Raw genomic sequence first — 15,644 nt, 5'->3', positions numbered from 1 at the left:
TGCTCCAGCCCTGGCACACCCACAGAGTCGGCGCCTATGTTTGTCTGCCTCACACTGTGTTGTGGGCATAAATTGATTAATATTTGTAAAGCACTTTGGGACCACCAGAAGGAAGATGTTACATAAGTGCAAAGTAGTATTATTTATTTTTAGTAGTACTCAAGAGAAGGCTGCAGCCTTTGGCTCAAAAGGAATTAGAGAGACTGTTTTGGCCAAAGAGTCAAATCCTGAATGGTGTTTGCCTGATGATGAACTCAAGATGTGGAGCCTATTAAAATCAATAGGAGCTTTGCTTATGTTACAACTGAATAGAACATGAGTAAGGCCTTCTGTATTTGCTCCCTTGTGATGTTAGCCTGCAGAGGAATCCTATCATAGATCAGGGAAGTGGTATTGCTTCTCTGTATTGGGTCATGCTGAAACTACACTTAGAAACCACACTCTCCACTTCTAGGAATCTGAATTCCTGAAAGATATTTACAAATTGGGAGAAAGTCAAAGAAAATCAACAAAAAATTAGCTACAGACAGTGACTTGTGAGAAAATCTTATATCTAAGGCCCTACTTGAACTGCAGGATGATTGTCAAATAATTGTGGCTGAGTTGCAGACAAGTTGTGGAAAATCAAGGAAAAGCAATAATGGATCTCTATCAATTGCAGCAATTTGGAAAAGCCAGAGAAGACCTATTTGTTTAAGAAAAAAATTGCTGGAACAATATAAACACTCAACTATTATGTCATACTTGCTCTTTTTTTATAACCGTACATTTTACTACAACTATAATACAGTCATTAATGCACAGGGCTGACAGTGGACGCCCCGCCATGCACTGAGTTGACATCCTGAGCCCCAGTCGCCCAGGGCTGACAGCCAGAGCCTCAGACACTATCAGCTCAGATAAATGAGGCTCTACTGAACTAATAGTGAGAGTCACAAAAGTGTATGTGAAATTGTGGATTGTGCAAAGTAAGCTGATTAAAATAAAAATTACAGTGGAAGCCTAATATTGTGGGATCCACAATTTCTGCAATATCACAAATGAAGTAGGGCCTTACTTATAACTAAATGTGTCTCAGCTTGGCCAAAAACAACTAACAGGAAATGACTATGATAATCTGGAACAACGATTGGACATGTATAAACACCAAATAAAGGAATTTTAAGGGTGATCCAAAGGACTGTGACTGAAAGTAGTGGAGTCAAAGTAAGTAAAGGGAAATTTTAGGCTGAACATCAGTACACATATTCTAACACTGAGGTCTATTCTAACTGTAAAATAGTCTTCCAAAAGAAGTGATAAAAGCCCCAGCACTTGATTAATTTTAAACTAGACTGGAGAAATGTAGTAGGTAACAATGCTACATGAGGCAATTGACTAGAGGACATAAGAGGGGCTATCTAGATCTAATTTTTGTATTTCTATGATTTTATTACAGTGAATCAAACATAACTTCAGTATCAAAGAAAGGGATTTTGGAGGCACCAGCAAAAGATGGAACTTTATTTCTGATCTTCCAAGTACATATTTGTGGAAGTCTCCCATTGATAGATGAGGAATTTCTGTGCACACTTTAGTGCTGATTATGGTTACGTGTCTAAATGCATCAATAGGAGGAAAGAAAAGGCCACTTAGTCAGCAATTGTAGATCAGGTCTGAATTAATGAGAAGGAATTATATTAGCTGACCTGCTGTTATGACAGCACATCTAGAACATGTGTTCAAGGAGCTGGGCGTAGTTATAAGTCAGCTGTGGGTATTTGCAGACCTTTCAAAATTACTGAAGGAAGAATAATAGGGATGATTCTTATTAAAATGTTACCGCTAAGCAGGAGCCATCTATTTATTCACAGGGTAGGTAGAGTGTGATAGACTGAAAATATCCTCTAATGTTGGCAACAAACCTTGTGGAAGCAAGAGAAACTTTATTGAATTAAGTTAAACCTTATTGAACCAGGCTTAATTTTGTGGATTTGTATGTATTTCCATGGAAAAGGTAAACAGAAGAACAGCAGGCAAATCCACTTAGGTTTTAGCATCTACAAAGAGGTTGGAAAAGTGCACAATATACTAGTTCAAATTTGATTCTTCAGAGACCATCACAAAGAAGGGCATTTTGGATAAATAGTCTAGTTTTAAACTGGTTCAGTGCGTTCTTCCAGATCCACCAAACAGACAGGACCCTTGGTCCATAGAAGGTCTTGATGCTTAGGGCAAGGTTGCAAGGACTGGATCTACTGAGGTCCCATAAGAATGGACACTTGTTCTGAGCTAAATCTATAATTAGGCTGTAACCACAAGGACTACCATTAGGTGGAAAGTTGAAGGACTGCTCCTTCCATAATCCATGTTAGGGTTAACTCTGGTAAGCTTATTAGCAAGTGTGTAAGTATTAGTAAGTGTGTAAAAGGTTATTTTATTATTTTTAATATATTTTATCTGTAATGCTTTTTATTTTGAGAATAATGCAGGCTTGCATAGGAAGTGCTGCGTGATACCTGATAATTGTAGTAGTTGCACTTGTTAAATATCTCTGATCAGAAAGCAAGCAGTTGTCCTTGGGCAACCTTTCTGTGCTGGGAATAACTTAGTGAAGTCAGGGAACTGTGCAGCCTGGAAATACCCTGGTCAGAAGGGAGAGAGAGGTGGATCTCCATGCAGAATGGAAATGGCTGCACAGCTGGAAGCCTGAGAGTCCTGAACTGTGACATAGAGCACAGGCAATGACAAGGTAAACTTTCCCAAACTAAACCATCAATATGCTTCAAAACAAACCCAAAAGGGCTCAAGGGCTGAGTCTACTAACAAGGCCATTGCTGGAGAAGGTATTCACTGGAAGGTGGAGTGAGATGAGCTATTAACTTTGTATGTGTCACTTAACATCCATCAGATGGTTCTAGATTTTGGACACAAATCAGCCTAAATTAAATTCAGACTAGCAATATGGAGGCAAAAGGTCCATATCTCCTAATCTGTCCAGTTTTCTTTGTCATTCATTCAATAAATAAATAAACAAACAAACAATCAAATATTTTAAAAGATATATGCAAAAACATTTTATAAACACAATTTTTGGCAGTCTCTCTACTGCAAAGAATTTTTTCACAAAACTCTGATTAAAAACATCTGTAAAAACTAGAGCTACTAAAAACTAGTGAGCAGAGTCAAAAGGGTCAAGTGTTCATTGCTTCCAATAGCTCTTCCAGGCACAGATTCCTGCCACTTTTCATTCCATGAGAATTATACATTGTTTGCTTTGTATCCAATGATAATTAGCCATGACCCTGGCAAATTGTCTGCTTTTCTAAAAAAGCAAGAAATTATACATTGACTATAGAAACCCCTAATCACTGAAAACAATTACTAAAATTGGGTGTTTCAAATGACAAGTGGAGTCTAAATTTACTTAAATCAAGAGAAGGAATTATGCTACAAGGGTAAATCCTCGGGTGGTGTAAATTGTCATAAGGAAGTAACTGAAGTCAGTTGAGCTATGACAATTTCTACGTGCTGAGGATCTGCCTTTGTAGGCAACATCTTTCTATATGCAAGCTGGTGAGCTTGTGATCAGTCTTGTGAGAGCTGCTAAAACACTTTCTAGCAAAGCAGTGTTCATAAAACATCTACACAATTAGTGATTGATGAATCGCAAAAACATTGTTTTGAATAAGAACATAAGAATGGCCATACTGAGTCAGACCAAAGGTCCATCTAGCCCAGTATCTGTCTACCGACAGTGGCCAATGCCAGGTGCCCCAGAGGGAGTGAACCTAACAGGCAATGATCAAGTGATCTCTCTCCTGCCATCCATCTCCATCCTCTGACAAACAGAGGCTAGGGACACCATTCCTTACCCATCCTGGCTAATAGCCATTTATGGACTTAATCACCATGAATTTATCCAGTTCTCTTTTAAACGCTGTTATAGTCTTAGCCTTCACAACCTCCTCAGGTAAAGAGTTCCGCAAGTTGACTGTGCGCTGCGTGAAGAGCATGTGAAAGTTCAGCTGCATAATGGAAGCTCATCCAGATCTCCAGAGTTTGGAAATTCCTCATTTGTGAGATTTCTGGTACTTCCACTTACAAAAGCTGCTGTATTCCAAGAGACCAGAGGCTCAAAACAATGAAAAATAACATAAAAAATCTAATTAATTTTTTTTCAGACTTGGAATTTGGTTTGAATTTTGGGTTTATGTTTAAGAAGGAATGATTCAGTATGTACCTCTTTTATCAAACCAGTTCACTTATCTTTTGTACTGAACCACTAGACCATTGTGGTTAGTTTGTCTAAATAAAGGAGTGTAAGTGCTTTTAAATGAGGGATTGTTGAACAGATAATTAGGGACATTGAGTTGGGTTTATACAAATTTAATATTTGCCCTCAGAAGGAAAAATAAACTCCTGAACCAAACTTTTTTATTTTTGAGGTTGAACAATTCACTTATCTTGTTTCCTTATTTTTCATATAAATCTGGATTCCTACTAGAAATGGAAATGGAAGTTCCAAAATATTATGAGAAAAAGATGTTTCTGAAGCATTTCCAGACCAAACCCCCATAATATCTATTCTGTCATGTAAAGATTTTTGTGTCAACAAGAAATGGGCATGTTATTAACCGTGACCCATACTACCTCTAGTACTTATCTCCTGCTTGGTCCTTTGGCTTTCCCTTTGTGTTCACCCATATCAACCTGATGGCAACATAACCTGGGAGAGAAGACCTCTATCCTTACCGCTTGATTTGAGGGGAGTGTAGGATTCCAGGATTTCATGTCCATCCCTATACAAAGGGATGAACAAACATCTTACACCACTCCTGAAATTTGGGAGATTTGAAATCTGGTTCCAAAGGGATGAACAAACATCTTACACCACTCCTGAAATTTGGGAGATTTGAAATCTGGTTCCAAAATTTTGCAGTTTGGGCAATAAATGAACTAAAGCTTAATGATGTATACAGCTCAAAAATCATTTTCTTGTTAAGAACATTTACTGGTTTATGTTTTATGCATTGTATGTCTTGTTAATGATCCTTGTTGGGGCCAAATTTAGCCCTGGTTTAAGTGGGTCAAGTTCACTGTGATGAATAGGCTAACGTACATTAACCATTGTGTTTAATAGGCCTACATTACAAGCCCTAGTGTAGATGCAGTTCACCAGCTTATTTCATTTGGGGAACTTATATCGACTTTATCAGGTAAAGAACACTTTTGCTGGTATAAGATGCATGCACATGATGAGTGTTTGCCAATATAGCTATAACAGCAAACACGCTTTAGTGTAGACCAGGCCAGAGTCTTCAATGGTACTGCATACTACATATTGCCAGTATATTTAGTATTTCTGAGACAAATGAAAAATTACAGTATTAGCACATGAACTTGTCAATGCAAAATATGACAGTGTAGAAGTCAGCTCTCTAGGTAAAATTCATCTGGTACGAAGAGCCAGCACAAGGACTCTGCATCATTGAAGATTTGTTCTGAGTGAATATTACTTTGTTTCCTTGATCAGTGTACCAAAATTTGGACCCTATCCAGCAAGGTGGATCATCAGTTAATTCAGTCAGAGCTGAGGGCCCACTGGATCTCAGAAATTGGACTCTAAAATGAAACTGGATCAGTAATACTAAATTATACTAAATAAAGCTTGATTTGGACATCTATTTTCAAGTTTTTCAGTGCTATAATAGATTCATACAGTATAAAGATACTCCCAGAAAAACTGAAGTGCTGAATGCATATGAAGTTGTTGAACCATAAAGGGGAGAGTTTCAAATGCCCAAATGGCAGTTCCCAAGTCCCAGTTTTGCCTTAGAAAATCGCCCCCAATGGGTTAGTATAACTGATTTACTTTCATAGACTTTAATTATGTTGCACTACTTCTTACTGAACAATATTAACAGTTCCAAAGAACAAATCTAACAACGTTCCCAAACCTAGAATTGAAACTTGCTCCAAGTGCTATCCGGATTAGAATGAATACCTTTATTTAATAAATATATATGTACGGGTAATTTAAAAACATTTATTCAATGTTTATAACAACATTGATAGATGGAGTGGATTAGATTAGACTGAGATACTAATATTTCGTTCAGATGGGATTTTATCTTTTGTGTTTAGATTGTAAAGTCTTTGGGATAAGGACTGTCTTTTTGTTCTGTTTCTGTACATTGTCTTGCACAATAGGATCCTGGACCATGACTCGGACCTACTACTAGGTGCTACCGCAAAGCAAAATGATAATGATCAATCTCACCAAACGTATTATTTTGACACTTTATAATTCCAGTACCTGAGGGACACAAGAGGAAAAAAAGCTGAGGGGAAAAAAGGAGAAAATGTAGATCTACTAATTGCATGCTAGTCACCTGGGCTATAGAAGTGGACTAAGAAATTTAGTAAGTATAAAACCTTTTGTAGGATCAGATTTATTAGCACTTAAATTATATTGCTTTTGCACTAAAGTCTAAAATAAGGTGTTTTACCTGCTGGTACAGATTGCTGTGACCTTTTTGGACTCAGCTTGATTGCAGCTCCATTTGTTTTGTAAGCTGTCCTGGTGGATAACAGGTGCTGCCATTCTTTGTCTGGCAAAAGCAAGAAAACATTGCCCTCTAGTGTTGAAAGAAAATACATGATGTGAAGTCCAAGTATTTTTTCATTTCAAAATATCTCCAAAACCAAAAGTTGTAGGCATTAGCTATTTTATTTTATGGTCTGTGTACACCCACAATGACGATGTAATTCCCCAGAAAGATTACAGTGATGTGATAAACTCCAAGAGTCAGACATGAGTGATTCATCCATGTCACCAAAGTCCCAGAATTGAAATACAGCCTCATAAAGACAGTTTCCATTGATCTGACTTTATCTTTTTATAAAAAAAATTAACTGGCTCTTTTGAGATTAAATCACCTTGAACCTCAAAACCAATAAAGCAAGCAATAAAGAAGCATTTATTACTCTTATAATTATCTTGATTATTATCTTGTTTATTAGTAGGATTTCTTTAATTAATTATTATTGATTAATTATTATTTGGGGATATGTCCATTCAAAAACTCTGCACTAGAATAAACCGGAATATCTTTCTTGCTATTGTTTGCTAGTGGATCTGTGACATAAACTTGAATCAATGATTGTTCTGCTGCTGGCACACTATGACAAAGCATGAAAGAATATGAAGAGTGCAGCAGCAAGCCTCTGACTCAAGAATATACTTTAGAGAAAATCTTACACTGGCAGAGGAATGGACATAATGACCTCCCTTGTAGGTGTTTTCTATCTCTAAATTCTATGGGTCAAATTCTGATTTCTATACTGATGCTGAGTAGTGCATTACTGAACAAGCAGACTTTTTTATTCAGAGTTTATCCCCATGACTTTGTTTATCTCTTTTGTTGAGCCTTTCCCGTGAATTCTTACATCAGAAAAGTAGTGTAACAATTGGATGTCAGAAGAGGTGCGATATCGGATACCAGTATGATAGCCAAAGAAAAATGTTTAAAAGAGCATTAATACCCTTCCTTTATGTTATTTATGTTTACTACAATCAGAAAAGGCCCCTCATGATGGCACACCATTACTAGATAAACATACCGTTAGCAATTTCCCATATATTATGTTTATTACATTTCCTCAGGTTTAGATTTAAAAGTTTTCCAGAAATCTCAAATATTTAAGTTCCCATCTTTATTCTGCAGTCTAGTTTTACAAATGAAGATCTGTCAACTAACAGGTCTTCTGTAAAAGGAATGTTAATTCTTAGCACTTTAAAATAATCCATGTTTACAACCTTACATTGTTACAGTGGGCAAACAGTATAAATAATTCAGGAAGAGAAGATGCTCACTTATCCTTATTTAAGCCCATCAAACAAAATCATCTATTTTTTCTGTTGTTTTTTTCACCTTTCCACTTTTGAAAAACAACCCCCAAAGCCCTCCCAACTTCATTGTGTACTCCTTGACTGACAAACTCAAATGTGATAAAATGTCTGTGGATGGTTCACTGTAAAGAATATTTCTTTAATTTTCCAGAATTGTTTTGCATCCATCCTTCAAGCTGCAACAGTCTTTCTGGTGCAAATGTCTGTATATAAGGTTTCTAAAATGCACTTTAAACGCTGTAAAGAATTCCCGTGGGAAAATTACATAGTATAGTGGTTTTCCACCTTTTTTAATTTGCAGACCCCTAAAGGGTTTCAAGTGGAGCTGCAGACCCCTTTGGAAATCTTAAACATAGCCTGTAGTCCTCAAGGGGTCTGCAGACACAGCTTGAAAACCACTGGCATAGTGTAACCAGTTTTTCACTGTAAGGAATTACACAAAGCTGTCCAGTGAATCTGGCCCATATGTAATTCTTACCTCAATCTTCTATTTAATAATAGAAGAGAGACAGATTAATGCCCTGCATTCATTTTAAGCCCCATATTTAGATGCTTGTAACCATTTCAGGAAATTACCCTTTGAGGTGAAATGTAACAGTATTAAGCTCAACACAAGATTTAATTGTTTAGAAGAGTTTAGTAAAATTTATTTTAGCTGTTTTAGAGTTGTCTAGATGGTAACAATAATTTTTAATTCATTAAAAATTATGTTTGTCATTTTAATAACTCAAGAAAAACTTCATATAAGCCTGCAGACTTGGATTCATATCCTGCAAATATTTGTACACATGAGTAAATTCCACTGATTGCTTAAGTCATAGAACTATATAGAAATACATAGAAATTGGTTGACAGAGAAAGTCTCTTCATTCTTCTAGCCCATCCCCACTCTAACAACAGGATGGTTCCATACTACACATTTTCTAATACTTTGTCTTGACTAGTTTGAAATGTCTCAAAACACCGGAGTTCCACTATCTCCTTTCAGAAGACTATGCCACAATTTGATAAATCTGTCCAAGTTTTTCTTTTTCTTAATTTCATCCCATTATTCTAAGTTATCCCTGCTTGCAACTGCAAGAAATCTTTTTAGCAAAGAAGAAATGACTGAATGAACATTGTTCATAGTGCTGTATTTAGATTTCATGTCATAACACAAGCATTTTGGAAAGTTACCTTAAATAGATATTTTTAAAAAGTTAACTACTAAAAAAGCAGCTGACAATCAGCTAGTACTGTACAATCAATAAATCTCTTCCTCAGATTGCACATATCAATTACTAGCTTATTTAATTAAGACACATTTTTAATTGCTTTATGGATTTTGTTTTTACTTACTCTAATTTCACCCTTTGTTGCAGATAATGTTAAGCATCATCTCCATTGATTTTTTGCAAGTACTGCATTCAGAGAAGATCTCTTCCAATTTAGATTTCCAGATACTTTGACTTTGAGCTCTAACAACTTTATAACCTCCTCAAAGCCCCTCATAAATGCATTGCAATGGTCACATGAACATTTGGGGAGTGGTACCAGCACCATTTTTTGTCCCCTCTGCTATGGCACTTTAAGAGGATAAAGCCAAAAACTTTGTTTTTAATTGAAAGTATTCCAAAAAATGAATCTTATTATGAAACTTCGTAGAAGTTTCAGAACAGTGGTAATTCTCTTAACCACCTTCTGTTTAGTAAGCATAGTCATTTCCGCCTATTACTTATATACAGGCTACAAGCAGGAGATGACCCTAACTGAAACCACTGGAGAAGCAGAGTGCGAGGGCCTGAAACTTTTACCATACAGGTCCATGGAGCTGAAGACTGCTAAGCCGATGGATCCATCTAATACTGACCCTATTGTCTTGCTATTTGTGGAGAGCCAGTACTCCCAGCTTGGACAAGATATCATAGCCATCCTTGAGTCTAGTCGATTCCAGTACCATATGGTGATTGCACCTGGAAAAGGTGACATTCCTCCTCTTACAGATAGCGGCAAAGGGAAATATATGCTTGTTATATACGAGAATATTTTAAAGTATGTGTCCATGGACTCATGGAATAGAGAGCTTCTGGAAAAATATTGTGTGGAATACAGTGTTAGCATAATTGGTTTTCATAAAGCGAATGAGAACAGCTCACCAAGTATTAAATTAAAAGGATTTCCACTAGACCTTTACAATAATGTTGCCCTCAAAGATTGCTTTGTAAACTCTCAATCTCCTCTACTGCACATTACAAAAGCACCAAGGGTTGAGAAAGGCCCACTACCTGGGGAAGACTGGACGGTTTTCTTATTTAATCACTCCACCTTCCAACCTGTGCTTTTAACTGAATTACAGACTTCCAGATCCGTCCCAGCATCATTGCCTAAGGCTCCACTGTATGCTACAGTGATCCAAGACTTGGGGCTTCATGATGGGATTCAGAGAGTCCTTTTTGGAAACAACTTGACCTTTTGGCTACACAAGTTGATCTTTATAGATGCCATCTCTTTCTTGACGGGGAAGAAGCTCACATTGTCCTTGGATAGGCACATTCTTGTCGATATAGACGACATCTTTGTTGGAAAGGAGGGAACAAGAATGAACATCCAGGATGTGAAGGTAAGCCAAGAACTGGGGATGGCATCTCAAATAAATGACTCAAATCACAAATATATCTGGAGAGAGATAGAGAAAGAGCAAAGGAGGCCTGGAAGGACTCAGTCTCATAGAAATGAAACCAAGTTACAAATAAATCCAACAGGATTTGAAAGCACAATCAGAATTTTGTTACATTTTGTATTGTTGGAACTGGTTGAAAGTGGCTGTCCCCCACTCACCTGCACAGCTATGCATGCTCAAATATACTCTCACACATAAGCATGCATGTACTGGTCACTCTGTATGTGGGCTACCCTCTACTAATGTCAGATCTGCTCAACAGTTTATTACTATATTTCCTCTAGTGGCTGAGCCATGACTAACCCTATTAGTGTTACAGGTAACATAGGTTTTCTTTTAGTCTGAATATTGTGTCAGTGTTTTTTGATTGCTTACCTTGCTAAGAACCGTCAAGTCCTGAATGACAGCAGATTTGTTGTAATTGACATCCACAGTACATGCACATACTGTTCAAATGCATGTACATAATCATATATATGGAAACATTTGCATATAGATAGATGCACACAATTGACAGGTATTTATTTTGAACCAGAGTTTTATTGGGTTTAAAAAAAAAAAGTGGTGTTTGTGCAGTTTGTTAACTTTCCAGAAAGGATGTTTGTTATTTATAACTTCACTTTGTATTAGAAAAACAAAAGAGAAATTCCAAGCAGTTATGAAATATTAAAATGTATAATCTCATTCTGATGTATGAGGCTTAGAAGAACAACTCTCTTTGCCATTAATAGCAGTTTCATAATTAAAGCTTCGCAAAACAAGATGAAAAGATACCTTTACACCTTACACTTGTACATCCGTAGTTATGATCATATACTGTGTTTTTCCCCTTGATTTAGAATGTTCATTGGCTGGATTTTTGGTGTTTTGTGTTTGGGGGCTTTTTTTTCTATTTTTTTCAATTTAACTATCAAAGTTTCCAATACAAAGGCCTATCACTCTGGATGTTTGTCCTGTGAAATTCCACAGAGGAAGATTCTTAGAAATATCTTTGAGAATTAAAAATGATGAATTGATACCAGTAGCATTACTCCTAATTAAATGGTCCTTTGGAATTGTCTAAATGTCCACATATTAAGGAAATTATGATATTAATAGAGGCTATTAGAGACTTTAGAGCTATTGCAAATGTATGTTCCCTATTCCCTACACAGTGAGATTTTTTCTTGTAAACATTGAAATGCTTCCATAATCAATTAGCACGCACACACCCACACCCACACACACACCCCACACACACCAAGCTTTTATCTACAATCTTTTTATGAAGGCCTAAGTTTATTTCATTATGTTTTAAAATTATTTTTTTTATTTTATGCATTTTCTATGATCTGTATCCTGGCCAGGGCCAGCAGCAGAACCAGATGAACTGAGACTTCACCCAAAAGTTGCTCCTGTGACATTTGCAGGCCAGTTTTGCAGACCCAGAAAGTTCAGATAATTGCAACAGGCAGCCATGCTTTTGGATGCTTATCAAAGCTGACACCAGGGTCCAATCATAGCATCATAGAATATCAGGGTAGGAAGAGAACTCAGAAGGTCATCTAGTCCAACCCCCTGCTCAAAGCAGGACAAACCCCAACTAAATCATCCCAGCCAGGGCTTTGTCAAGCCTGACCTTAAAAACCTCTAAAGAAGGAGATGCCACCACCTTCCTAGGTAACCCATTCCAGTGCTTCACCACTCTCCTAGTGAAAAAAGATTTTCCTAATATCCAACCTAAACCTCCCCCGCTACAACTTGAGACTACTACTCCTTGTTCTGTCATCTGCTCCACTAAGAACAATCTAGATCCATCCTCTTTGGAACCCCCTTCCAGGTAGTTGAAAGCAGCTATCAAATCCCCCCTCATTCTTCTCTTCTGCAGACTAAATAATCCCTGTTCCCTCAGCCTCACCTCATAAGTTATGCGCTCCATCCCCCTAATCATTTTTGTTGCCCTCTGCGGGACTCTTTCCAATTATTCAACATCCTTCTTGTAGTGTGGGGCTCAAAACTGGACACACTACTCAAGACAAGGCCTCACCAATGCCGAATAGAGGGGAATGATCACGTCCCTCGATCTGCTGGCAATGCTCCTATTTATACAGCCCAAAATGCCATTAGCCTTTAGGCAACAAAGGCACAATGTTGACTCATATCCAGTTTCGCATCCACTGTAACCCTTAGGTCCTTTTCTGCAGAACTGCTGCCTAGCCACTCAGTCACTAGCCTGTAGCAGTGCATGGGATTCTTCCATCCTAAGTGCAGGACTCTGCACTTGTCCTTGTTGAACCACATCCGATTTCTTTTGGCCCAATCCTCTAATTTGCCTAGGTCCTCTGTATCCTATCCCTACCCTCCAGCATATCTACCACTCCTCCCAGTTTAGTGTCATCTGAAAACTTGCCGAGGGTACAATCTACACCACCCTCTAGATCATTAACAAACATATTGAACAAAACTGGCCCCAGGACCGACCCTTGGGGTGCTCCACTTGATACCAGCTGCCAACTAGACATGGAGCCATTGATCACTACCCATTGAGCCCAACAATCTAGCCAGATTTCTATCCACCTTATAGTGCATTCATCCAGCCCATACAGACCATATCAAAAGCTTCGCTAAAGTCAAGGAATAACACATCCATTGCTTTTCCCTCATCCAGAGCCAGTTATCTCATCATAGAAGGCAATTAGGTTAGTCAGGCATGACTTGCCTTGGTCAATCCATGCTGACTGTTCCTGATCACTTTCCTCTCCTCTAAGTGCTTCAAAATGGATTCCTTGAGGACCTACTTCATGATTTTTCCAGGGACTGAGGTGAGGCTGACTGGCCTGTAGTTCCCCGAATCCTCCTTCTTCCCTTTTTTAAAGATGGGCACTACATTAGACTTTTTCCAGTCATCCGGGACCTCCTCTGATCACCATGAATTTTCAAAGATAATGGCTCTGCAATCACATCCGCCAACTCCTTTAGCACCCTCAGATGCAGGGCATCCGGCCCCAGGGACTTGTGCTCGTCCACCTTTTCTAATAGTCCTGAACCACTTCTTTCTCCACAGAGGGCTGGTCACTTCCTTCCCATGTTGTGCTGCCCAGTGCAGTAGTCTGGGAGCTGATCTTGTTCGTGAAGTCAGAGGCAAAAAAAGCGTTGAGTACATTAATTTTTTCCACATCTTCTGTCACTAGGTTGCCTCCCCCATTCAGTAAGGAGTCCAAACTTTCCTTTACCTTCTTCTTGTTGCTAACATACCTGTAGAAACCCTTCTTGTTACTCTTAACATCCCTTGCTAGCTGAAACTCCAAGTGTGGTTTGGCCTTCCTGATTTCACTCTTTCATTCCTGAGCAAAATTTTTATACTTCTCCCTGGTCATTTGTCTAATCTTCCACTTCTTGTAAGCTTCTTTTTTGTGTCTAAGATCAGCAAGGATTTCACTGTTAAGCCAAGCTGGTCTCCTGCCATATTTACTATTCTTTCTACACATTGGGATAGTCTGTTCCTACAACCTCAGTAAAGATTCTTTAAAATACAGCCAGCTCTCCTGGACACCTTTCTCCCTCATGTTATTTTCCTAGGAGATCCTGCCCATCAGTTTCCTGAAGGAGTCAAAGTCTGCTTTTCTGAAGTCCAGGGTCCGTATTCTGCTGCTCTCCTTTCTTCCTTGTGTTAGAATCCTGAACTCCACCATCTCATGGTCCCTGCCTCCCAGGTTACCATCCACTTTCACTTCCTCTACTAATTCTTCCCTGTTTTTGAGCAGCAGGTCAAGAAGAGCTCTGTCCCTAGTTGGTTCTTCCAGCACTTGCACCAGGAAATTCTCCCCTACACTTTCCAAAAACTTCCTGCATTGTCTGAGAACTGCTATATTGCTCTCCCAGCAGATATCGAGGTGATTGAAGTCCTCCATGAGAACTAGTAACTTCTGTTAGTTGCCTGAAGAAAGCCTCATCCACCTCATCCCCAAGGTCTGGTGGTCTATAGCAGATTCCTACAATGACATCCCCCTTGTTGCTCACACTTCTAAACTTAATCCAGAGCCTCTCAGGTTTTTCTGCAGTTTCATACTGGAGCTCTGAGCAGTCATACTTCTCTCTTACATACAATTCAACTTTCCCACCTTTTCTGCTCTGCCTGCCCTTTGTGAACAGTTTATATCCATCCATGACAGTACTCCAGTCATGTGATTTATCCCACCAAGTCTCCATTATTCCAATCATATTATAATTCCTTGACTGTGCCAGGACTTCCAGTTCTCCCTGCTTGTTTCACAGGCTTCTTGCATTTGTGTATAGGCACTTAGGATAACTCGCTGATCCTCTCGCTTTCTCAGTATCCAACTTTTATGATCATCAGTGGACAACGGAAAGGCCCCTCGACTCCAGACCTTTTGAGATTTGATCATTACTACAGCTGAGCAAATAACTGTTTCTTTTCAATTCTCAATTTTTCAAAAATAATCAGTTTGTTTTAAAATGAAAGAGAACTTTTTGGTTTTATTTTACTGAAACAAAAAACAAAGACAATTTATTTCAGATAGAAAAAAACCTTTTGTTCATCTCAATTTTTGTTTCTTTTTTGGTTTTTCACTTTGTTAGGTTTTAGGTATGGGTTTTTTAAAATCTTTTTATTTAAAAAATAATTTTAACCAAATTTCAAAATGAAATTTCATTTTGAAGGAAAAAACCAAAATGTTTCAATTCAGAAATGTCAAAACAAACCATTCTGACTTTAATTTTTTGCATTTTTTATTCTGCCAAAACTATTTGCTGAATTTGACTCAAATTCTCAACGTTTTGGTGCATTAAATTTGTATTTTTCACTGAATTTACTATTTGACTGAACAATTTCACCCAGCTGTAATCATTACTAGTTACAGAGTGTACTAGTTCAGTAGTAAGATCAGATAGTGTTAGATGCTTAGTGAGCGGAAATGCACATTAAAATCCAGTGACTAAGGGCTTCTCTACACAGGGAAATTGACTGGAATGGCTGCTATGGAGTAAACTATTCTGCAATAGCTCCCTGTGTGGCTACTCTTATCCCAGAAAAAGAGTGACTTTTTCTTTTCTGATTTAGCTTAATCTATTTCCAAAGTGGATTAAGCTAAA

General features: G+C 38.0%; 1 protein-coding gene across 13 annotated transcripts in view; it reads left to right on the top strand.

The window, feature by feature from the left end:
* LOC127046837 (bifunctional heparan sulfate N-deacetylase/N-sulfotransferase 4) overlaps positions 1-15,644 on the top strand; it is a 256,826-nt gene that overhangs the window by 84,475 nt on the left and 156,707 nt on the right. For 6 of the 13 annotated variants that reach the window (XM_050944411.1, XM_050944417.1, XM_050944416.1 and 3 more), the window contains exons 2-3: positions 6,193-6,404; positions 9,256-10,493. In XM_050944411.1, coding sequence (XP_050800368.1) covers positions 9,513-10,493 — 981 coding nt within the window. In that variant the 5' untranslated portion in view covers positions 6,193-6,404; positions 9,256-9,512. Of the gene's footprint in view, positions 1-4,484; positions 4,576-6,192; positions 6,405-9,255; positions 10,494-15,644 lie in introns of those variants that run through there. The other 7 variants (XM_050944412.1, XM_050944409.1, XM_050944413.1 and 4 more) reach the window with 4 other exon arrangements.

The sequence above is a fragment of the Gopherus flavomarginatus genome, chromosome 3 (assembly GCF_025201925.1).
Source record: "Gopherus flavomarginatus isolate rGopFla2 chromosome 3, rGopFla2.mat.asm, whole genome shotgun sequence".
Taxonomy (NCBI): domain Eukaryota; kingdom Metazoa; phylum Chordata; order Testudines; family Testudinidae; genus Gopherus; species Gopherus flavomarginatus.
The sequence above is the reverse complement of the archived record's forward strand: the minus strand, read 5'-3'. Positions and strand labels throughout refer to the sequence as shown.